Here is a 24,919-nt window from a genome sequence, read left to right on the forward strand (position 1 = left end):
ATCGAAAAACGAGTAAATAACAGAGTAATAACGTGAAAGTTTCACACAGAAACGAGTATATTACTCTCGTAGGCAGCATGCATGGAACGATGATAAGTTAACGTAACATCACCCGTCGATCGGATTGGAACTATTAGGTAATCTTGAAAGGTAATAACCGTCGAGATCCAGTGGTCTATCGGACGGAATTAAACGTGGCTCCCTATGCAGATGGAAAAAAGAAGATATTCAAAGTCGTGTCTGTCGCGTGTACCGTACGTTGATCGAGCGCTGTATACGTGATAGATTATAAGAGAAGAATGTATACGAGGATAGAGCGAGCTTACCCGACTTGGTGGCGAACGGGTCCTTGGGATGGTTGGGCTTCATGGCGTTGGCCCGCTGGTGCTTGATCGGGGGCATGCCAGCATCGGAAGCCGTGAGGGCGAGCTGGCAGTGGCCGGCGACCGGCGGTGGGTGATGCCCCCCGGGCCCGGCCGGCATCATGGCCCCGGGCTGCCCGGTGCCAGCACCGCCGGTCCCCGGCACCCCGGGCGCTCTCGTCCGGGGCTGCTCCACTGGAAGCACTCGACGTCTCTTCTTCGGGAGCTTGGCTCGCGCCTGCGTGTGACTGTAATACATCGCAAAGTTGCTGACGATCACGGGCACCGGCAGGGCGATTGTGAGTACGCCCGCTAGGGCGCACAGAGCGCCGACAAACATGCCCACGTAAGTTTTGGGCACCATGTCGCCGTAGCCGACCGTGGTCATCGTGACCAGGGCCCACCACAGACCCAGAGGTATGCTCTTGAAGTCGTTCTTCGGATTGTACTGGATGCGCTCGGCGTAGTAAACCAGACTCGCGAAGATGACGATGCCGAGGACTAGGAAGAAGACGAGAAGCGTGAGTTCCTTGGCCGAGGCGCGGAACGTCTGGATGAGGATCTTCAGGCCGGAGGAGTGTCGGGTGAGCTTGAACAGCCGCATTATCCGGATTATGCTGAAGAACTCGAGGATGTCGGCGTTCTCGAGATGCGAGGCGAAGCGCTGCAGGGCCAGGTCGATGTAGAAGCTCAGCGTGGCGATCATGTCGATGAGGTTGACCGAGCTCTTGATGAACTCGCAGCGCTTCGGGCTGGCCGTTATCCTGATGAGGAACTCCAGGCTGAACCAGGCGTTGCACACGCACTCGATGTAGAAGAACGCGTCGTGGGCGTTCGTGTGGGTCTTGTCGAGGACCCAGCTGGTCCCGTTGCCCGCGTACACCGTCTTGTTCACGATCACCGGCACCCGCATGTCCGGGTGGGTCTTCAGGCAGAACGACACGATCGACACGCAGATGAAGAACACCGAGATCACGCCGATCACCTGCAAAGCCCAAGCAGAATACCAACAGTCTCGCATCGAGCGGCTACCTCTCTCGATCGAGCTTTCTACTGCAAGCTCCCCGCGAGCACAGTGTGGATGTGTTTATTGCAAGCGCTCGCGAGGAGCTTCTAAAGACTCGCTACAGGCTCGTTCGGTCCAAGCGATAAAGAGAACCTCTACGGAGTGAGCTTGCGGTATAATAATTTGCAGTGCAGTGGACTCGCCTCCACCGCTTATCTACTCAAACCAACGGGACGGCCCGATATTTCTCTCTGCGCCGCCTCGCTGCTCTGACTAAATACGCGAATGGACGCGGATCGAATATGTATCTCTAAGGATATATTCCATGCATATGGCACACGCGGTGGATGCAAGACTACGCAGCAACAAAATCTACTGTACCGGACTGAAGGTTATATATATAGTGAACTCAAGCGGTGGCGAGATAAAAAACTTTGTTTATGTTTTTCATACAGACGTATCGTATTATCATATCACAGACACGAGTCGCTCGCGCAGACCCAACACAGCAGGGTAGGGAATAAGAGTTGTTATACATAGAATATGTAAAATCATCGCAACACACTTCACATATTTTAGTACGTATCTCCGTCCGCGCGGAGGCGGAGCGAGAGAGGGCTGAATACCGACCTTGGCGTAAGTGGAGGAGTAGGGTTCATCGAAAAGGGACCACATTTTCGGCTTGAGCTTCTGCCACCAGGTGAGCTCGCCCTTGTAGTAGGCTTCCTCGAAGCCGAATTTCCGAGCGAGCTCCTCGTCGCTCGGCTTCTCCGTGTCGAGGTCGAGCCTGTCCAGGACGGTCAGCGTCTCCTGCGTGTCTCGGTGCTGCGCCAGAATGAGAGAACGTTTTTACTTTTACTCTTACGTACTACACATCATCATCGCGCTACACCGGCTGCAGCTATAGAGCCTTTATCGAGCTGCGCGCAGTGTTTGACCCTGTTACACACGGCCTTTGTCTCCCCGTTACGCGTGTCTTGATGAAAAGCTGCACCTAAGTCCCGTGTCAGAGCTGAAAACGATTGCGTTTTCAATCGCGGAGAGTGAACTGTTCTGAGTGATGAATCGCTCAGACCACGAGCAATATTCGCCTGTGAAATACTACACGCGCGTGGCAAAGGCTTCCGAAATCTCGCCCTGCTGCGGAGCTTTGAAGCTTTTTAATTAAGGCACGGCCTATCGCGTGCTTCGCGCTCCACTGGATTCGAAGATTTTCTTTTTATTCGTCTCCGTCGAGCGCCAACGCCTTTGTGCTCCATTTTTCGATGCGTCGCGACTCTCGAAGAGAAAAGCCGTTTATGCACATCGCCGCGTCGGAGCTGTATAGTAAGAGCGAGCTTCCGCGCATGAAAAATGACAGGGACGCGGATCAATCATAAATCGCCGCGCGAGCAACAGTCCCCGCGAGAGTGAAAAGCCAATCGCTGTCCAAGGAAGTCTCTGTCCGTACATAGACGCAGCGGGGGACGAAAGATTCACGAGCGGTATATAGAGCCCTGCGCTATACGTACGTGTACACACACTATAGCAGTGGAGAGTTCTTGAGTTTCTCGGCGCTCGAGCGAGGCCTGATCTATTTTCTTTGTGGAGCGACTAATCGATACTCGCGGGGCTTTGTACGAGCGACTCTATGTGTGCTAGAGACCACCTGCCGGATTCGCAGCGTATACGACTCTCTGCGCTGAAATGTATGTATGTGGTCGAGAGGGCCGTGCTGCACATGGACGAATTACCAGGGAGATTAAGCCGGGGCGCGCGCAGGAAATGGAAAAAGTCCGAAAAAAAGCGAGTGCAGCACTCGCGCGAGTTTCTAGCGCGCGGGCACAAAGAGGGAAGAAGCGAGAGAAGAAAATTGCGCGGTGCAGCGGCTGAGAGCCGCGAGCGGAAGAATGGGAATAAACAGAAGGGCGGTAAAATGTATGGAGAGGGAGTTAGTGGATTACCGCGCCGCGCCCGGCTTGATGATTTTGATTTCTATTTTTTTGAGAGTGACAAATACTTTCTCGGACCTTATATTTTTGCAAGCTCTTCGCTAAAAAGCGACTCGTCGCTCGGGAAAATACAACGCAAGCAAAGACACTATGACATACACACACGAGGCATTATCCACACGGATAGGCCTCACGAGATTATCGCTTAATGCCGGGCGTCAGAGTTGATTTTTCCAGGAGCAAAGCCCCGCGCGTATATAGCACAGGCATCACGGTATACACCGGCTCGTCGTTGCGTCCGCTCGCGCGTAATTCGATCGCACGGCCCCGTAAAGAGAGCTTAATCACTCAAACGAAGCGCGTTAACGAGTATGGCACGAGTAATAAAGTTGTCCCCTTCTCCTGCTCTCTCTCTCTCTCTCTCTCTCTCTCTCTCTCTCTCTCTCTCTCTCTCTCTCGGCTTCTGTCTCGCTCTATCTCTACGGAGCACAATCGAGCGTCGCCGAGACGAGATATACCCATGCAAAAATCCACCTCGACGGCTTGATTGAAGCCGGCTCTTTTTATTTTTCACGGACATAGAACTGGCGAGCTTTTTTCTTCGTCGTCCGAGCGAAGGGGAGCTTTTAGAGCGGTGAAAGGGATTAAGGAGCGCATCGAGGTCTAATTGAATCCGACGGGATGCGTCTGTGTTGCGATCGATGGAGATTAGGATTCCTGACTGAATGGAGGGAATTGATTGTAGGCGATTCTATAGACGACGTCTGTCTTTGCACCTATATGAGATAACTTTCACGCGAGGGAAACGATTATTCTCTAAAACGATATTTACAATATCGAATAAGAATCATCGAGAACAAAACTAATAATCTCGAAACACCATTCCAGATATACGCCGCGCTCTCCAAATCTACCCCCGCAGCGTAATTACAACTTCCCCGAACGAGCCGTCGCAAAAGTTCGAACCCTCTTCCATCTCCGAGTTACAGTTCGACGCGCTCTCTTCCCTCTCGTTATACACGTGCGTATACGTGCCGAATCGATCTTTATGGAAATCCACCCACGAAATTGAAGATCGAATCACTATCATAGCACACGCGTCGCCTTTCTTCCTTCTATCCATCCTCTGCAAGCTCGCAAAATTTCGAATATATTCAAGCAAAGCTCGTTACTGCAAGCTCGTGTGCGTTGATGCCTCGCGTGCTTGCTTTGTGCTTGCGCGCGTAAAAACGCGCGCGATAATTGATCGATCATTCCGCAGTGCAGCGCTACACGTGCGTGTGAGTGAGCAAATGCGGGGGTAGGAGAGCTGCGTCGAGAGCTAACCGCAACGCAGGCGGATGACTGCGCACTTTGCAGATTTCGCCGCAACGGCGTATGCTTAACCGGGATAGCAGCGAGCTTTTGTTCGTTCGCGCGCCACATCCGCAGTGTGCCCCGCTCGACGTCGGCCTTTTTGTACTCGGACGACGACGACTTTATGTGTTTTTTCTTTGTTCTTCCGCGTGTTTTGACTCTCCGTGATGATTTCATAGACTCGATGTGTTGCCGCGCGTCTGACCGAACTCGGGCTTCGCTACTTGGATGTAGGTCATACGAAGGAGTCTTCTTCATAGCCGACGGCGATTTAATTCATTTACAATATATCTGGGTTATATACGAAATTAATTGGGAGAACGATCGCTTTTTTCACGCAGCTTTTCGCTTCGATTGAAATTAATTTTATCCAGGTCACGCGCGCGCTCGAGATTCATTATATGATTTAAAAATGAAATACCCCACCGTCGACTCGTGGAGCTTCGTAATGACTTTTATACGTATACACACGAGCAGCGTTAATTCTTCACGAGCAACATCAATCAAGTTGACGAATCTCGTAAAAAGCGTCGGTATTTGTCCACTTGCCTGGCAATCTAATAGTCACTCTGGCAGCGTTTATTCGACCCCCTCCGAGTCGGTGCGCGCGACAAACCCAAATCCGCTCGTCTGTTTCTTGCGATCGCGTATCTTCATTTGTCAACGCGAGCGTTAGCGCTCTCTGTGTGTGCGTTATAGCCGTGGAATTAACCGCTGAGTCCGCAGGAATAATCGTGACAAAAAAGCGTTGATGATAAGCGATGACCGAATTTTCGCTGCTCCGTTTTTGAAAACGAACGTGTATCTCCGCAGCGACGTAATTATCGATAACCGATTAACCGAGCCGCCGCCGCCGCCGTAAAGCGCGTTTATAGATCGAAGAGTCAACGGCGATTATGACCGGGCGAGAGCGAAGTTGTACACCGAATGAAAGGAGTGTATGGCGTGCGATGCGTCGCCGGCAGTTAATCAGGGCGGCTTTAATAGCCTTCGCCGCCGGTTATTCATTGATTCCGAGCCAGAGAGCGTACGTGCACACACACACACGGACTTATCGACGTAAATTACTTAAGCTTAATTTACATTCGAGGAAGATAAGCTCGCGCGCCGCGCGGTAAAGATAAGTGCCAGTGCTTTACGAGCTTGCGGGCGCTAACTTTTTATCGCCGCCGCGTTCTGAGAGATAAATTTTTTCAGCCCGTGCAGAGACGTCCATACTCGTTAAGTCGTCCGCGAGAATGTAATGCAGCTGCGAGAATGAAGAGCTCGAACGAGGATTGAAAAAGCTCGAAGAGACGCGGTAAGAAAAGTTTTTTTTAATATGCTTTTCTTCTCTCCTGCCCGCGCAGAAAGATGTAATAAAGTATCGCGTGCGCGGATGACTTTTTCATTTTCACGAGGCCTGTGCAAAATGAAAAGTGTGTGCGGAAAATGTAATATTAAGCTCGCTCGATCTAGTCCCGGCCTTTCGCGCATATACATCAAGCCTCATTAATTTATCCGAGAAATTGCGACATTTTATTGGATTTTCCGCTGAAATATCGCCTAAAGATTCCCGCAGCGGCGTCGAATATATTATAAGAATAATTTTAAAAAAAGGCCTCACATAAATTGACAGCTAGTGCCATGGCGACTCGGTGTATACGTGCCTGTCAAGTCATATAAAAAAAAGAGCAAGATCAAACGAATCGGCTCACCTGAGTGTAGGTCATCCAGCAGCAGGGCTCCACCTGGTTGGAATCGAGGCCCCAAAAATCGAGCTCCTCCTCGAATAGCGGGCCGCAGACGTCGGTCGGATAGTGCAGCTTGCCCGTGCGATAGTAGTTGAGCACCTGGGCAAAGACGCCCGGATGCCGATCGAAGAAGTACTCGTTAAGTATGGGATCGTAATTGGCGAGAGCCTCGGTGAGCCGAGACAAGCGGGTCGCCGGGATCTTCTTCAGCGTCGCTTTGTAAGTCTCGTGCCTTATGCCGCCGACGTTCAGGACCACGCGGTTCTCCGCGTCCATGTTTATCAGGTTCATTTTTCACGAGTGATCCTGACGATGCCGCTGGCTCTGCTACCGTTGCCCTGCTGTAGTCAGAGGCCCTCGACCGCATGAATTAACCTCTTGCCTACGGCTTGCCTGGGAACACACGTACACACACTGCTGTACTTTATGACCAAGCTTTGGCTTTCGTTTTCTCTCTCTCTCTCTCTCTCTCTCTCTTTCGTGACTACACATAATTCGCCGCGGCAATACGAGACGTTGATTCCGAGAGCGAACGCGCGGAGAGCTAATGCGAATCCCATCGATTCCCGCGCCTCTTTTATTTCCTCCGCTAACTCGACATCGATTGACTGTCTGCACGCCGCGGAGAAAAGAGAGCCGCGACGCTCAGAGCGCCGAGCTTGCGGAATCCCTCTTTGCGCGCTAACGGTTTTGGACTGGCCCTCTCCGTGTCTCTGATCGGGAACAGAAAATGGTGGAGAACGATTAAAATAAAAGGGAATAAAATCAAGGGAACCTCTCGTTCTCAACTCAACTCTCGGCTAAACTGAATTTCAAGATGCAATATTATTCCACTTGCTCGGAAAAGAGTAATGCAGTTCCACGCGCAGAGCTACGTTGCATATCTATCTCTCTACATAGAGCGCGAGCTTTTTTAACTTTTAAAACACTTCAAAACTGCAAAAGTTCCAAGAATATGTATAACAGAAACAACTCCCTGCGTTGCACACCTACATCCATCATCATTTCTGAAAAAAGAATACCGAGAACACTAGGATTCCAAGATTCGTTGAAACGCTTATCAGTTAAGCGCGATAATAGACCAGGATATCCTCGATGTGACTCTCGGAGATTAGTACAACACTACGCCGAGACATTGAATGATAAGTATCTCGGGATCAGCCATTTTTCGCGATTAAGCCGCGCAAGCTCTAAAGATCCTATCTCCCAACGCGCTCTTGGATCCCGCGTGCGAAGCTTCTCCTTATCGTCATAAATGCATCAGAAACGGCTGTACTGTGTTCCCACCCTGGAGTAATTGTACATTCTACCTTCACTGTATGCTTTCGAAAATTTGTAATACAATCAGATTTCTTCCTATACGACGCAAGTCAATCGAGTCGCGCTGAATAATAAAGGAGAGAGCTTTCGATCAAGTATAAGAAGTGAGAGACATGGATGTAGGTCAGTTGGCATGTGTACAATGAGTTTGAGCTTTTTCGATTATCCCTGACGCGGGAAAAACGAGCGTAATGCCTTGGCACCATTACATCCTCTGCCGTTGCTTCCCGGTAAAAAAAAGCTCAGACGGCGAATGAGAAAATCAGAGCTTCAATACCCACTGCGCTGCAGCGCAGCTCTTCTTCGAAGCGCAAACTTCAATAGGTCAAATTATGACGCGGGTGGTACAGCCAGTCAACGAAAGCGTCGATTCATTATCGCAGACGAAACTGCGCTGGCTGATAGGTGGCGAGAAAAGGTCTTGATTTTCCGTCGATGTTGTGTGCAGCGATGGAAATCAATTACGCGATGAAATTCCATACCGTCGGACTCGATTTCAACGCGCGAAATTGCGTTTTATCAGCTGTAGAGGCTTGTGGTATTAGTAAGGTGTCTATCGTGCAATCGTTGAATGAAGAACAAAAATATGATAACCGTGTACGTTACTAATGCAAACGATTCATTTAGTCATCTATAACATCAATAATCGAGCGGACTAGCTCATAATTCGAAAAATTTCAATTATTAACGCCAAACAAAAGCTCCGTCCAATTTCAGCGCGTTCTACTATATATAACACACACACGCCATCTATTTCACGAGAGCCAGGCTAAAAAGAGTTTATATATAACTTCGCGTCGTGTGCAGGTCCGAGTCAGCGGAAAACTAGCTCTGCTGCACTATATTATCGATACGTGAGCAGTGTCTATATACGTATATATACACTGTACATTCGGCCGATCGAAGTCGCCGATGAAAACAGATACGGAACGGAAAAATAATTGCATATCGAAAGGAAAAAAGCAGTGGGCGAAAAGTCGGAGGATCGATTTCCCTCTCTCGTTAATAACGATAAATCAAGACTGCGGATTTCTCTCTTTTTTTCTCTTCCAACTGCTCATCCGCTCGATCGCGTTGGCGAAAATAAGAGAATAAGCTCCCATTGATAAGCCGGACACACGAGGAAGCGGATATCGTACACAGGCCTTTGTGTGCGTCTGTGTTTTGAACGAGCCGTCGCTGGGAATCGATATCGCAGCGGCCCAACTTTTGCTGCACACGCAGCCGTAATTAGAGCCTGTGGCTATAGTTGCAGCGCGCGAGCATTTCCCAACTTTTCGCTGATTACGATTATTATATGTATACGAGCGAGTGGAGGTGTGTTTTTAAATGTATACGTGTGCACACGGCTGAACTCGTTACCGGTCGTTCAACCCTCGCGAAGATCCAACGTCAGTAGTGCATATAGTGTACAGCGCTGGCTTATGGATTTCTTCGCGAGCTATATCGCCGGTTGATACGTATCGAGATATATATATATATACACACACATGCATACTATTGTACGACCCGCAAAGGGTTGGGCTGTTAGAAAGACGGATCGACTCTACTTCGATTCGCCATATATATTTATATCGCAATACAAGCGTACGAGATGTATAAGGAAGCGAATCAGCGATTATTAGAGCACGTCATATCACACACACGTACAATTCCAAATCAGCCAGCGATTTTCCGTAAGACTTCACCGTTACATCCGGCGCACACGAGAGTATACATCTCTCGCACGTTATCGTACGCCCCGAGAGAACTGACGGCCCGATAAACGCTACTGGCACATCTATAGGGGCTGAAGCTAGTCCACACACACGGACACATCGATACACGCTAGAACGGACGATTGATGCAAAGTCCGGCGGTCGGCTGACGCGGAATAAGATCGATTGCCGTCCTCGTGTATACACGCACACATAGAGGCTGCTGTATACTCGGCCCGTCATAATCATCCCCTCTCGCATACACATAACAACACGTACGTGAGGATAATCCAGCGAGACTCGAAATCGTCGACAATGGGTCGGATGGAGAAAAAAATACCTGCAAGCATAGTTTTCATAACTTGAGCTCAGCCGCGAGAATTTGCATTCAGGCATTCTTATACGTACGTAACGCGCACAATGGCTCATTGTCGCGAGGGAAACCTATACGTGCACTTCATCATCGACATTCCCCAGCATACGAGTGATTTCGTGCGCCTACTATACTTCTCCCCGCATCTCCGGATTTTCAAAGGGTCCTCGCCGCGGCGACATCACGTACGCTTAATTCAGTGCGCTATGCAGAGAGGATTTAGCGCGATTTCTTTTTTATTTTACCCGCCGTGTAAAGCGTGTATAGTGTACGACGAGGAAAAACAGGGGGGCGTGAAAGAAAGGAGCCAGAGGGGAGCGAAGAAGGATGGAGACAGCCCCCGGAACGTCTCATGAATAATTAATGCACGTGAAATATTTGCATCCTTGCTCTCTCTCTCTCTCTCTCTCTCTAGCTCGCATTTGTGCGTTCGTCTAATACCGAGTAACCATCAGCGGTGTATTGTATACCTACAGCCGAAACTGGATGTGTATGTGTATAGAGATCCGAAAAAGAGGGAGAGAAAAAGCCGCAAGAAGAGGGAAAGAGACACATCGAGTGTGTATCGAGAAGAGATTGGCAGGTAAATCACGAGCGCTTCCCTCGGGAGCAGCTGGCACTTTCGCTTCGAAAATTGCCGATCCGTTTCTCCATTAAACCGCGCGTCTGTACAACTTTCTGTCGAAAATCGCGCGCCTTATGTTTGGAAGCTGCTCTCGATCTTTACGTTGAATTATATCCTCTTCTTTCTCTCTTTCTAGATTCCTTCCCCTCCCCTCTCTCGCACGAGAGTAAGAGCGTATGCCACTCGGGAAGATGGATGGCGCCGATAAAACTTGCAAAAATGCCCCGAATCCGGGCCAATTAAACGAGCCGAGGAAGCTACAGCGTGCAAGGAGAATTATTACGCTCGATCGATCCCCTGCTTTATTGAAATGAGTTAATCTTTCGCTGATGCTCTCGCGTGTACGTACACGATGTGCTTTTTTAGCTTGACATTCCGAGAGCTTTGGATTATGCGCGGGGGTATATTCGACGTGATTCGCCCGCATCAGATAATGCAGGGATTTTTATTTTTTATACAGCCGCGATGATGGAACGCGCGATACTCCCGAGAGAGAAGAAGCGGTTCAATTTCAAGGTAATTTAGAGCTTTTCGATTGGCTTAACAGAGGAGAAAGGAACTTTCTTATATTCAGATAGGTTGCAGTCTTAAGGGGTAACAAAGAGGGACGCTTTTCGATTACTCGTAAACGTATAATTTAAATTCTGGATAATCCTATATTCTCGCTTCTTTTTATCGTCCGTTGGCTTAATTTCAGTTTTATAAATACGGCCTCGAACGCTTTGCTAGTAGGGATTATTTATTCGACTCGAGGCGCCGAGTATGACGGAATTTTAAAAAACCGGGACGCGTCTGAGAATTTTTCTTATCTCTCATACCCTGCAGTTTTGTATTAGCTTTTCCGCGTCTTTGGCTCAGAGCTTAAGAATTGTTTCCGTGGCGAGAAAAGACTTTCGGATTCGAATTCATAATATTCTATTTTTAACGTCGTCGACAAAACTGTGTATACGTTATAATTGTTTATAATTGTTATAACCTATACGATTTTGAAAAACTAAGTGCGGAAGAAAAAACGATGTAACGTTCAACCAGAATCATTCCACAGCCAAAAAGCTCGGAGTTCAAAGACTCGTATACATGTACACATAAACGTGACGTGTAAGCTGTTGCGCAAGTATCTAATGACACTGCAAGCTAGCTCGCGCGACGCCTACTTTAGAGCTCAATCACCGACGCCCGAATAAGCGCGTCTCCCCCGCCAGCTCTCGTTATACATATATCCCAAACGTTTGAAAGCGCGAAATCACGTATTCCATTGAAGTTTGACGTTTGACTGATAGCGCTCACGTGGATTGCTTCACGCTCCGAGTACTTCGAAGGCTAATTCGAGCTGAAATTTCAGCATGTACGTGTGCGGCCCGAAACTCACTTCAGAAGTCTATGATTCCTTTGGCCGCTCGGCTATACAGCCAGTGTGACTAACTCCAGACTTTAACTGCTGGAACACGAGCTCGCTGATGCTCTTTCCCGCGAGCGGGGAGATTAAAATTATGACGAGCTTCGCGAGCTTCTCGAGAAACTTCGCTGGGTTCTACACCACTTGTAGCCTTCGAATGCGGATTTCACAGTTATTTATTTTATGCGTCGCGCGAGCGCAAGCGCAAGCTCGTAAGCTCTCGTCGCTTAAAAGGGGGCTGTGCTTTAATAAGCGCTTTATGGACGCGTCGCTTCCGTAGCGTTCGAGTGGTGGTAAATTTTCAAAGTTTCGGCTGAACTGTAAGCAGTTTTTCGGAGGAAGACGGTGTATACACAGGATAAAGTTGTCGAGCATCCAAATTTTTATAAACCGCGAAGCGAATTCGCGAGAACGAGAGAAAAGCAGCGTCGAGTAAACGAGCAATTCTGGGAACGGCGTTAAGAGCTTTACGGATTTTTAAAAAAAAGTCCATTGCGTCATCCATTCGGCCGGACTGTTTGATACTACAAAATATTTGAATCATTCAAAACAACGACAGTCAATTTACCAACGAACTTTTACACACCGCACGTTCGTTAGCTCGCGAATAATTGGACGAAAATAAAAGTTTCAAGATTTTTCGTTCCGTCAGAAAGTGTGTGTAGTCATTGTTCAAAGCTTTACAACTGGTTTTTGTTCTTAAAAGTACGCAAACGTCAGATGAGCCGACGTGAAAATTTAATTTTTTTGAAAGCGAGTGTTGTTAAAAGTACAGAGATCAATCTTGTGCAAGTCTGAGAAACATGTTTCGCAGGCCGGAATATACCAGCTGCTGAAATTAATTGAACGTTCGTTACTTTGCAAGTCCGTTTGCAATCAAAATCACTAGTCGAGTTTGCAAGCTCATTTATCGAATGAATAGAGAGCAATCAGTATTAAAAACGTAATGAACAAATTTGTTTTCTCCAATGAACTTCATTGACTTCCTAAATTCGTCATTCCATATTCAGAAAAACATAAATTTTTCCCCATATTCCACACTTTTTGGAAAGTAAAATCGACAATAGCAAGTTCCAATCACGTACGAGCTGCGGTATCATTCTAGTTTCCCTATATGCGCCGCGAAAACTACTCTTGAGACAAACTGTAGTCACTACAAACTTGACAATCATAGAGAGTACTCAGTATACGAAGTTGCTGGTGTTGAACTTTTAGCAAATTTTGATGAGCTGTGTATGTTAGAGCTAAAAGTAGAGAGCTGTATACTGCACTTATACGATGTCCCTTTAGTTTAACTACCGGTAGGATTACTTTGACGCGATTCGCCAAAATAAACATGTGAAAGTTTATGTAGGATCGTAAATGCAATTTATGTTCGAACTGATTTGAAGATATTTTTGTTATAAACAGGATGAGTTGGAACGCCATTAATTGAATTCTCCCATTCATGATACATCCTCGTATCAAAATCGATCACTTGGAACTGCGAGCATATGCGGGATCAGTTGTGAATCTCTGACGATAGGTTGCGCAGAGGCACTTTTATGTTTCCCTCATGAATATTTTCGCGCCAAGTGTATATATAGCGGTTCATCACCTGTGCAAAAACACCTTTTTCTTGAGCCTGCTTGTGCCGTCCATGTTATAACTGCTAATTCTATATTATAGTTTAAATAAGCAGCCAAGATAGCTATGTAATTATAATTTTTTGATATAAAATTAAAAAAATCTTTTTATTTATTGCTCCGGAAAGATAGGAGCGTAATTTTTTGGGGAGTAAAGTTTTCATCGCAAAAGCCGAAAAGATGAATATTCTTTGAAACTGGCAGTTTCGTGATGCTGTCGGTCGATAAACATCGTATTACAGGTATGCACACCTAAGTGCACCCCGTATAAATAATGGACCTGTACTTGGTTCTGGCAGATCTAATAAAAACGGTTGGCGCTTTTTCTCGAATTTTTTTTATGCACGATATGTTTATTGTTGGAAACTTTGGTGCGCATTATCGGTATAAGAAATTTTAGTTAGGGGTTTTTCGGAAATACAATTTATTCAACAATGATTTACGACTACGAAGAGAAAAAGAATTTGTTCATTTTTCGCTTTTTGTTTTCAACGCATCGTATAAGATATTATTAATCGCGAGTAGTGCAGTTTTACCTTTATTACCCTAAGGTTACCGGATGATTGATGGATGTGACCGAAATTTCAAGCTCATAAATCATACATTTAAATACGAAACACTGTAAAACGTAAGAGCAAACAATAAAACAAAGAAATTGACAGTCGAATACGGACCAGTAGTAGTGCACAGTTGGACGTTCGAATTTACTACTTTGATTCTTTTACGATTGCCTCGATTTTCAATGTTTTATTCAACAAAGTTGTTAAATTTTATTCGCGCATTTGTATACGCATGCTCTGCTACCTATACACATTGTAAACAACGTATACCACACGACGTTTATGAGAGATTGTCACGAAACGCGTCGTAAAAAATATCGTCAGCCACTTAATCTTCTCGATCGGAACGAACGTAACATTTAGAGGTACATAGCCGTTTCGTATTTAAGTATAAGTATTTCCGAAAAAAGATCAAGATGATTTCGGAACAGTGAAAATCCGAGAAATGACTCATCCGAATCTCGAAAGCCGTCAATGTAACGTACTGTTATCAGCCTTGTCTAGGATAAACGACACGGCTTCAGAGGTGTCTAGATTGGCAGAGCTCCCTTCGCCACGCGAAATGAAATAACCGTTATGCACACGCCATCACTCGTATGTGGCGCTATATACTGCTGTACATTCGAATGCGATAAAGGACCACACATCATTCGACGATAGCGACGAGTTCTACATAGTGAGTAAGGCACTTTGATATAATAATGCAATAATCTTCGCATCCGTTTGTATACCGTCAAGCAAGCTAAACGAAGTTAAACTTTGACTTTGCGAATTTGTTTTAATCCTATTCCGAAAACGCGAGAGTATTCAGTTTTATTTAAGATTTAGTCCAATTAACTAATAGCTTCGTTAACATCCTGACTGAAGTTTTCAAAGCTTTGTGTTTTCAAAGTTTTCAATAGCGAATCTCTCATTGAGGGCTTATTTCTCGCGAATATCGTTTGAGTAACAGTTGAGCACACTAACTCAATAAAAAATTGCGTTAAATTCGAGTCCGTGAGTGTATGAATATAAGTTAAAGGTACGCCTGCTTTATAACTTTGGTACTTTTCGCTAACGTCTTTTGTAACAAGACTACGGAGGTCAAAGTTTAATATTCACATTTTTCTCTTACCATGTATGCATAATTCCATTCGCTTTGTTTAATCCCACATTTTCCGGATAACGAGCTGTACATTAGCCAATTAATATAGCACAAAATCCACATGGTGGAAAAAGTCATTTTAATTAGGCGTAAAAAGCTCGTTATTAGTTTAGCGCGTGCGTAATTAACCCAAGTTTAATGTTCACTATTCTGATTTTATTATCAGATTACGAGGTCGCGCTGTCTTGGCTGGCGCGAGGATACCGTATACATGTCTCAGTTTCGCACAAAGAACAGTTACCATAAGTTACTAACAGCTATTGTCACTATCAATGAGAGAGAGAAAGAGAGAGAGAGAGAGAGAGAGAGAGAGAGAGAGAGAGAGAGAGAGAGAGAGAGAGCTTGAAACTTGGCTATATTCCCCGTCTGAGAATATTACCTGTTGTAACCTTATAACTTTATAACATGCTGTCACGATCAATTATTGTTTAGAGTGAGTATTATTATGAAAACCGAAGTTTTGCTGTAACCTACGTACGCCACGATACGAAAAATTAGCATCAAGTCGCTTTTAACGTTAAATTAATCAGATCATACTATATCGACAAATGCGAACAATATATTGTTGAATCGAGTACGCGGAGGAATTGCATTAGCAAATCGAATTGATTGTGTCGCAGCAGGCGTATGATTTCCGACGTGCGGCCCCAATGTAAATGTAATAAAATCGTTGTATTTTTAGCAAAAGTCGTTACATTAGTGTATTGCACAGGTCGAAAATCGATCCTATCAAAACAGCCGCGTTCCTTCTCTTTCACACCAACATCCAAGGCACACTCCGGTCCTGACACCGCAAAAGAGAACGAGAGATAAGAGATATATCATTCGTTATAATTCCGCGAATAATCATTCTCTCTTTATCAAATAATGCCTCCGTCATTCTCAATCAAGATTCACGACAAAGCTCTCTTCGAGACCATTTAACGCTGCAGTATCTCCAGGAGAGAAATTTTTCAATACCCGCACCGAACTTTTCTCGAGAAACTCGAACGAGAAAAGCCGCGTTCAATTAAAGCTATATTCGGCATCGAGCTTGCAGGCGGCGGATGTATTTTTCGCACGGTTATTATTAACCCGAGAGAGAGAGAGAGAGAGAGAGAGAGAGAGAGAGAGAGAGAGAGAGAGAGAGAGAGAGTAGCTGCGGCAGCCGAAAATCAATACGACGGAAAAAATGTGCACATTACAGAGACAGATATGCCTTGGCATCAGCCGCATCTGGCAACAAAGGGAAAAGAAGGGGTCGCTCTCACTACTTCCAGCACAAGACGAAACGAGTGAAGAAACATTCGATAAACTACACAGAGGCCTGTGTTCGCGAGCTTTCACACACGCGCACAAAAGCTCCGTCGGAAAAATCATCCTCTCCTGCATACTCGAACGTGTACAACGTTATTACCCGCATCTCCGCTCACGGGTGCGTGTACCGGGCTCGTAAGTAAATGAAAACGGCGAGAGAGCCGAGAAGCACCGTGTGTGCAATATTTTAAGCGCGTGATCAATACCGGCAGGTAGTTCCAGGGGTTGAAAAACCTTTTCTAAACGCGATATATAGCTGGCGAGCTTGCGAGAGCGCTGCTGTTTGTGCATGCACGTTCTCGCGAGCTTTTAAGTAGAGTAGGACAAAGCGTGTCGTTATCTCGGCGCGCAGCTTTTTTTCCTTCTCCTTCTGCTTCTCAGCGCGAGAGAGAAAGACGAACAACGACATCAAGTGTACGACTGCTGGAGAGCGACTCCTTTAATCGGACGAATGGCCCGAAGCGCAGGGAAAGGAACACAGAAAGGAGCGATTCGCACGCCGCGGGCGTTTCGCGAGGATCTACAGAAAACACACTGGTCCTCGATCTCCATCAACGCGGGCGGCACTCCGATGCAGAAAAGAGAGGAGAGAGATGGTAGGCAGTCGCGGAAGAAGAGTGTCACGAGGCGATCGAAACTGGCGGCGCCTGACGTCACGAGCGCCCTCGTGCACACACGGTAGCGCAGAGCGTAGGCGCGAGAATCGATAATCCGCGTGCACGCACTCATCTCGCACTCGCACACACTCTGGTAGCGCAGATAGTGCAGTCCGCCGGCTGACCGAACGCTGACCCAAACCACTGCTCGCACGGACACCCACCGTCGTCGTCGTCGTCGTCGTCGTGGCTCTGATCCTCTCCACGCTCATGTTGGCGGGATCGGTAGGACCGGCATAGCTCTCCGCAGCTTCTTCGAGACTCGTACGACACACACACTCTGCGCTAAGGCTTCCTCCTCCTCCTCGTCATCATCCTGTTTTATTCCGGCGGCACACTTCTCTCCTATCTCTCAGCCTCGCGGCTCTCGCTTCTTCTACGAAGCTTGCGAGGAGCTTGCGATGACTCGCCGCTTCATTGTGATCACAGAACAATGCGGAACAGATCCGAGGTATAGGTGCGCGAGATCGTTCGCTGATCTATTGGGACTAACACACACGCGCGCTCGCGGGAAAACACGCGGCGCGCAGCACTTGGAACGACGGCACGGGGCAACGGCTGCAAGCTCGGCGGCGCTCGGGCGCTGACTGAGGGGGAGGAACGCAGTGGCACACGAGAGTGACCCCGCGCGGACTGGAAGTGGCGATGCCGACGCGCGCATACACCCTCTCTATGTGTGTGTTTGTGTGTGTGTGTGTGTGTGTGGGTTCGTAAAAAGGGGGCTGCCGCTCGCGCATGCGCCCCGCGGCAGCGCGTGTAATACTCCGTTCGTCCTCGCGTACACCTCGCGGCGACTTTTGCAAATGCATGAGGCAGAGAGGGGAAGTCCTACTGGCCGCGCGATAACATCCCCGTGCGCCGCCTGACGCTCTTTACTTTCCTTTCGGCTTATTCCAAGCGCTCGCTCGCTTACTCGCTTTTTCTCCTGCTACTGCTGCTGCTGCTGCTGCTATGCCGACTCTTATATCTCTCGGCTCGTTTGCACCGATGTGGACGTGTCTCGCATTCGCGCTTCATATATATATATATATATATATATATATATATATACACACACACACACGCGCGTCGAGTTTACTCGAATCCCGGCTTTTCGCGCGGATCTATATTTAACGCGTTGCGCGTAATTGATCCTTAATAAACCGCTGCGGATTTCGCTCTTTATCAAGCGTCGTCCTGCAACTTTTCCAGCACATACACTCTCTTCTACGTGTCAATTGATTTCTCCTCGCTCGACACAAAGCCATCTGCACCAGCGAGGACTTAGTCGAGCTTATATTCTCGAAATCTTCTCGTCGCATTCCCCCTTTTGATTTCTCCGTACGACACATCAATCTCGTTCGACCGCACACGTATCTCTGCGGTCGATCGAGCGCGTTTTCGATTGTGCTCTTGATGTGTGTACGCGCGTGACCCAGTAAAACGCGGCACACGCGCGGATGATAATTCATATCAGATCTTCCGTTTCGTGTACTTCGAATTCTCCAGAGACAGAGCGAGTTTGGATCGTATATATAGATGCTTGTCGCTCGAGGATCACCGCGCTGGATGTGTATAGACCGCAGGCACTTGTAATTAGACGCGTCGATATCGTTATTAAGAAAAATTAAGCGACGGCTGGACGATCGAAGGGGGTCATCAATCAAGCGCTGAGCTACAGTGGGCTGTATACGTCGATCGCTCTGCCGAGACGACGCTAATGAGGCTGTGGAGGGGATATCTCCCTTCGTTGCTTTTGGGCGATTTTTCTGCGGGTATACAGGCGCAATTAGCGTCAGCTCTGTTTTATATTTCGAAGCTTTTCTAAAGCTCGACTTGCGTGTACAGAGCTGCGACCGAGCGAAACGGATCTCGACGCCGAGTAAAAAGATTTGTACGTTACGGTGACAAATCGCGTTATACACCTCCCCGCGTCTTATCTCGGCCGAACATCCTTTCCAAGAGCGACGTGGAGCGCAATTAAACGTTGAAACGAAAAAACGACGATCAATCATACTCTCTCCCGGAGACTAATGATTTCGCGAAACAAAACAATCGATCTTTAACGCGTCCCATTGAAAAAACTGGCCAGCCTTTTATATACACACTCGCCTTGTCGTCGCGAGGTATTAATCGCGGCGATAATTCGGCTGTTGAATGCAGCGCTTTTGAGAGCGGCACTCGAAAACGCTATATAACGATACTCGTATACCTATATATAGCGTGGCTACATATAGGTATACCTACAAAGGGAAGTATAGCTTACAAGCTGTACACCTACAGGCTCGGCGTGTTCGTCCGGTCGATCTGTCGGGGCATGTTCCGGTGCTCGAGTCGCTGTTGCGCTGCTGCAGCTGCTCTCTCTCTCTCTCTCTCTCTCTCTCTCTCTCTCTCTCTCTCTCTCTCTCTCTCTCTCTCTCTCTCTCTCTCTGTCGTATAAGCCCTTTTAACCGAGAGAGCGCGTTCGCGAGTGATTGCGCGGATTTTGACCGGAACGAGAAGTTAATGCCTGCTGCGAGCGTTTCCCCGCTATATTGAATAAAGCTCGACGCGCACCCACACATTGCTGCTTTCCGTGTGTTGTGTGTACACACGGCAAAAGAGTTATACCCCCGCGATTCTTTTATGGCCGGTAAATGCCCGACTGCGAGCGATCATTAATTTCTTTGCGGGTATCACTCTCGGATCGCTGTAATTATTTTATACGAAAGCTCTGGCATCCGCAATCGAGCGAATGGAAAATCACTCGAAGAGGAGATTCCACAGCGTGTACACAGCCGCGACGACTCTGATGAAAAAGTTCTCGCGCGCTCCCCCTTTGAACGAAGGTCAGCACTGGCCTACATACAGCGAAACACAGAGAGCCCTATAAAGAAACGCACCGCTCGTTTCGAGACAACAGAGCCAGCTCGAATGTGATTTCACACACAGAGCTTTCGCTCTCGCGTCATCGGCTGTCGAACACATGTCGCTCGCGCGCGCGTACACAACAGCGCGCGAGAGAGAGGAGGGTCGTCGGTATTTAGGGCGAGGAGATGTCGCTAGCGTTCGCGCACCCGAAGAATACATACACGGGGGGAAGAAGTAGAAGTAGAGGAGGAGGCCGTAAAACGCGAGCGGCACATTTCGAGGTCCGGATAATTCGACGCCTCTGGCGGCGCTTCGGCCTACATCCGCTACTGTACTCTCCGTCGCTTTCTATTCTTCGCGCTGCGGCCGCTGTGAATTACCCCCCTCCTGCAGGCTTCATAAACTTCTATCTCGGCCGAGCGCATCGAGCTGCTCTCGTTAAAGATAATCCTGTTTTTTTCCAAAGTCTTTCCGCCGACTGCTCGTGCGGGGAGCCCCTTTGCTTACTTATGCGGACGGTATAAAAATTCTTCTGTAAGCGAACGGATAACGCCGAGTGTGTTTGCGGTAGTGGGCGGCGAGAGGTGTGTGCTCGCTCGCATTATAAACGGAGATGAATCTCACTGAGATTGTCTTTTGGAATTTGGTCAGAGAGTAGGGGAGCGGAGATACGGAATTCGGCGCACGCCGGCTTATATTTCAGCTGCATTTTTTGCTGGCTTCTGAAAGAGCCTAGGAATTTTCTTTCGGAGCTGCGTGTTTATAATTTTTGCAATCTTTTTAATTCATCGTATAATATAAGTATTTCAGAATAGTTATACATGATAAATCTTGTCTCCCCGTTAAATAAATACATCAACGAAGCGATAGTCGAAGCCAAGCGCTTTCGTAAATCACGTTCGACAAGACTATGCGGCCCTGCGCATATGGGAGGTGACCGACGAGAGAATTGATACACGTCTTTTTTACGTTATCGCCAAGATGGATGGGGGGCATGCAGCGCTTTAAACGGGCGCAACTTTTAGCGAAAAACCGGGGGGGAGTACAGCGCATCGAATTTTCACCATTTTATCTTTGCACACAAGAGATTTGGTGGATTCATTGAATCTTTCAAAACCTGCGGTTATTCGTGCGTACTTGCGAGCTTTAAATATTTCACGACTTCGGGCAGTGGTCAATCTTTAATTTTTTCGTTATTAAATTACACAGCCACCCCCGCACTGCAGCGTGTAAAAGAAGCGTCGCGAGATATGGTTATCGTCGCTCCGACGCCATGAATAAGGGTAAGCGCAGCCTATGCATAGTTGATGATATCGGCTCGTCGGTGAAATACGACGTTCGCAAAGCAGACAATGCAAAAGTTTACTTTATTTTTTCATTAGTTTACACGCTTGCGGCGAAATGTCCTAGAATAAAAGTTTCAAATTCTTTCCGAGAAAATTGTAATTTCTTATCTCGCGAAAATCGCGTCCCGGTCCCCCGTTACAGGTAACTCCCGCAGGATACATCCCGACATTGACGTCGCAGTGAGCCTACGGCTATATATTTCACTTTTATGGTCGAAAGCCGACTCGAGAAGGCAGTAGCCATAAAGTGTATCAGGCAATTAGTTTGCAAGAATCCGAGCTGAATATAAGTGTGGGATAACGTTGTATACATTGAATAAAATAACGGCGAAAAAAGCTTTTATTGATTAAAACTTCCCTCCTTCGCTGTATATCCCCGCAGACAATTTGTTTCGTGTGAGGTATTGCGCGATGGGAGATTTATTTATGAAAAAGGGGATATAACCTACGTCGCTTGTTTGTTTGATCGATGTATGGATTATAAATCAGAGTTTATTGCGGTACCAAGTTTTTCGGATATTTCTTGAATGCCGAATGTTGCAATTAACTCCCGTAATTTGATGGGTTCGTGCAGTTTAAATGTGTTTCATTCTCATCCCTTTTTTTAGTGTCTGTGCTCGGGATGAGGAATTTAACTGGGCTACATTCATATTTTAGCCGGAAACGCCGAGAAGTTTTATGGCCATTTTTAGACGCAAGACAAAATATGCACATAAGCAATGAGATAAACTATCTCTCGTTGCAGCGGATTCCGAGCCGTAGAAATTGGACAAACCATTAACATACGCTCTCTTCATATTAGACAAACTAGTTACCATGTTCAGAGAACGTCTCTTTGATAAGCATTCGCCGCGTTTAAAAGTCTCGACTTTTCCCTCTCTTCGCTGGAGATTATGTTTGAGCTTCTTTGAGAATACTCTCGGAAGTTTTCTACTCTGCGTTAAAAAATATTGCAGCGAGAAAGATAGCTCGCAGATTTCAAGAATCTCCATTTCATGGTAACGTCAAAGACGTAATTTCGTAAGTATTATCATCATTGATTTTAATATTTGATGTTCGTTTCATTTCCAGCTAGAATAATTATTCTAGATTATAATTTAAATCGCATCTTGGACGTAACTACTAATTGCAAATTAAAAAGTATGCATGACACGATAGCGCATGCAAGAAAAAGTAATTCTCGCTAGTTTAAGATACTTTGTATTCCGACTAGCACTTCTGCACACGTGACTTATTCTCAACAATTAGAATGATATACGTTCTCTTGAAAATAATTGTAGTTCTCTCCTAAGTAAAATTTCAATTAGAGTTGTCTAAATTATTGCAAAACTTGCAGTCACAACATCGCTTTCAGGCCATGTGGGTCTCCCGAATCGTGCGCAAAGGGGTCCGTCACAGCCCGATTACTAGATCTGGTCAATTTTAGTAGGATCATTACGCCCATAAAACTTCAAAGCCTCTTTTCTTATATCGTAGCAAAATTAAAAAGGATCGCATAACCGATCCGAAACAAAATTACAGCAAGTTAAAACTTTACCCTTGTTCTCCGAATAGCATGAATTTCAAAGCATTATCAAGCTCTCAAGTAATTTAAACTTCGCTTCTCAAGAGTAATTGCATTATGTCGACGCCTTGGATACATTGAGCTTGCTGCATTGAAATATTTATGCGATATTTTAATGCCTCAGCCTCTGCGTGTACGATCGAAGGTCGTGTTACGAAATTGCTATTGTTAAAATCTTTAATAGTAGTCAAACACAATCATTCGATATTCTTTCTGCTCAAAGCAACGAACCGCGTGCGGCTCCTCGGCGCAGAAAATTCCGCTCTCGCGCCGTCCTTTCTTTCTACTTACTTTTTTAAAGTTACGAGTTACGATGAGGAGTGAATTTAAATGGTCGCATTTGAGAGAAGGTGGCCGACGTGACGGACCTGCGACCGCCTCATTTGCTTACATGAATTTTCCCGTGATTCGCAGTTTTGTCCGTTTAAAAAGCGAGTACACGACGTTCGTTTTCACTCGCGAATATCATCGGAATTTCTGTTTATCGCGAGCATATTATAACGACCCGATAAAAGCCGAATATAGCAAACGTTCGTTCGAAACAATAAACTTGGACGCTACGATAACCGATAATAGAAGTCGCGCAGTATACCAAGTATCACACAACAACAGTTCGGCACTACGATTGTTATCCTTTATACGCAAGCTAATGATATTGCAAATTGGCTGTGGCTTTGTGCACATGCGTGTACTATACGACCAAAGCGCAATATCATTAGCGCTTTACAACTCGTACACATAACGTTGATGAAAATTCGTTATCAGACGCGCGAATTATGACTCGATATTCGCGTCGAACTTATACCCCGTAAAAAATACGACGGCTACGAACGAAAAAGAAAAGCAAATTTACGGCCGCTCATCGAAGCCTAAAAAACGTTCTCCCTCTACATACTCGGAAAACCAAAAGGACGAAATATACGACCGGCCTCAATATCCCAGCGCATGAAAATGAGCCGGTGTAACGAAGATGTCGGGTGGGTATTAAAAAACTTTCTTATCAAACGTATAAAAAAGCTCGCTCACGGGATGAATTAACGGCCGCGAGCCGGAGTGAATTTTCCAGCGACTAAGCCGTACAATATACATCCACGTTCCGAGAGTAAATAAGGCAATGAACCAGTCGCGAGGAAAAAAGAGAGCAGTAAGAACCGTCAATAAAGTAGGTGCACTTAAAGGTCGGAGCTCTTTTCCTCGAATTCACTCGCTCGCTCGGGACTATCAGATTTTCGGAAGTTAGTGGGAGGAAAAATTCGGCAAGCGAGCGTTGCACAGCACGGCTGTGTGTGTTGCGCTGAAAAGAAGAAGTCTGAGAGAGGAAAAATAGCCAAGTCGGCGTAAGTAACGCGATCGAAGAACCAGGAGCGCATGCACCTATACGTATGCGCAGAAGAGAGGGAAAGTCGTCTACGTGCGTGTATCCCACACATATAGAGCTGCTGCTGCTGCTGCTGCGGAGGTAGGATGGCTCCGTCTGCTAACTATAATACAGGCGCGAGCGAGCAGGTGCCCTTTAATATTTCAATTGCTCGCGTGGCGGGATCGATCCTCTCCCTGGCGGCAGGCTGTCCCGTAGGGCGCGGACGTGTGCTCGCCGGCCGCAGAGGCATCTTTTTTTCTCGAGAGGGAGTAGGGAGAGAACGGCTTTGCATTATGAATGCACGGACGAGAGAGGCTCGTTGTGTGTATAGTGGTCGCGATGTCTCAGCCCGGGATCGGCCTCTCGTATCTATGGAAATCAGGCGCCGACGTCAGCGCGGCACTTCAAACACCGGATGAATGATGTAGAACGTGCATACTTACTGGAGATGCGTTCCGTTGAATGTGCGGCGCGAGGAACGTTATATAGCTTGTGGCTTTGTGCGCGATTGGAGGATGAATTTTTTTTAGGATCGATTAGGAATAAATTTGGACCGGCTCCAGGAACGAAAATTCATCATCGGAGTACAAGCGCGGGTGGTTCTTTGTGCGAAGCCTCGCGTTTTGTACGCCGAGTATAATGCCATTCATAGAGCTTTCCGCGCGTCGGCCAATGAAAATATATATTCTTTTTACATCTGCAGGGAAATTCTTTTAGCATAAATTTCCATCGAACGTGAA

The 24,919-nt window shown here is 46.8% G+C and overlaps 1 protein-coding gene across 5 annotated transcripts in view; it reads right to left on the reverse strand.

Annotated features, from left to right (window-relative positions):
• The window catches only part of LOC100120416 (potassium voltage-gated channel protein Shaw), a 46,656-nt gene extending 28,954 nt beyond the window's left edge, over window positions 1-17,702 (reverse strand). For 3 of the 5 annotated variants that reach the window (XR_004227945.1, XR_004227944.1, XM_008219044.3), the window contains exons 1-4: window positions 17,245-17,702; window positions 6,353-6,781; window positions 1,999-2,193; window positions 327-1,347 (exon numbers count right to left, since the gene is read on the reverse strand). Coding sequence is in view for 2 of the 5 variants with exons in the window: in XM_008219044.3 (XP_008217266.1) it covers window positions 327-1,347; window positions 1,999-2,193; window positions 6,353-6,679 (1,543 nt within the window). In the remaining 3 variants the exon portion in view is untranslated. Of the gene's footprint in view, window positions 1-64; window positions 203-326; window positions 1,348-1,998; window positions 2,194-6,352; window positions 6,782-17,244 lie in introns of all 5 variants that reach the window. The other 2 variants (XR_004227946.1, XM_016989521.2) reach the window with 2 other exon arrangements.
• Between the last annotated feature and the right edge of the window lie 7,217 nt (window positions 17,703-24,919).

The sequence above is a fragment of the Nasonia vitripennis genome, chromosome 5 (genome assembly GCF_009193385.2).
Source record: "Nasonia vitripennis strain AsymCx chromosome 5, Nvit_psr_1.1, whole genome shotgun sequence".
Lineage (NCBI taxonomy): Eukaryota > Metazoa > Arthropoda > Insecta > Hymenoptera > Pteromalidae > Nasonia > Nasonia vitripennis.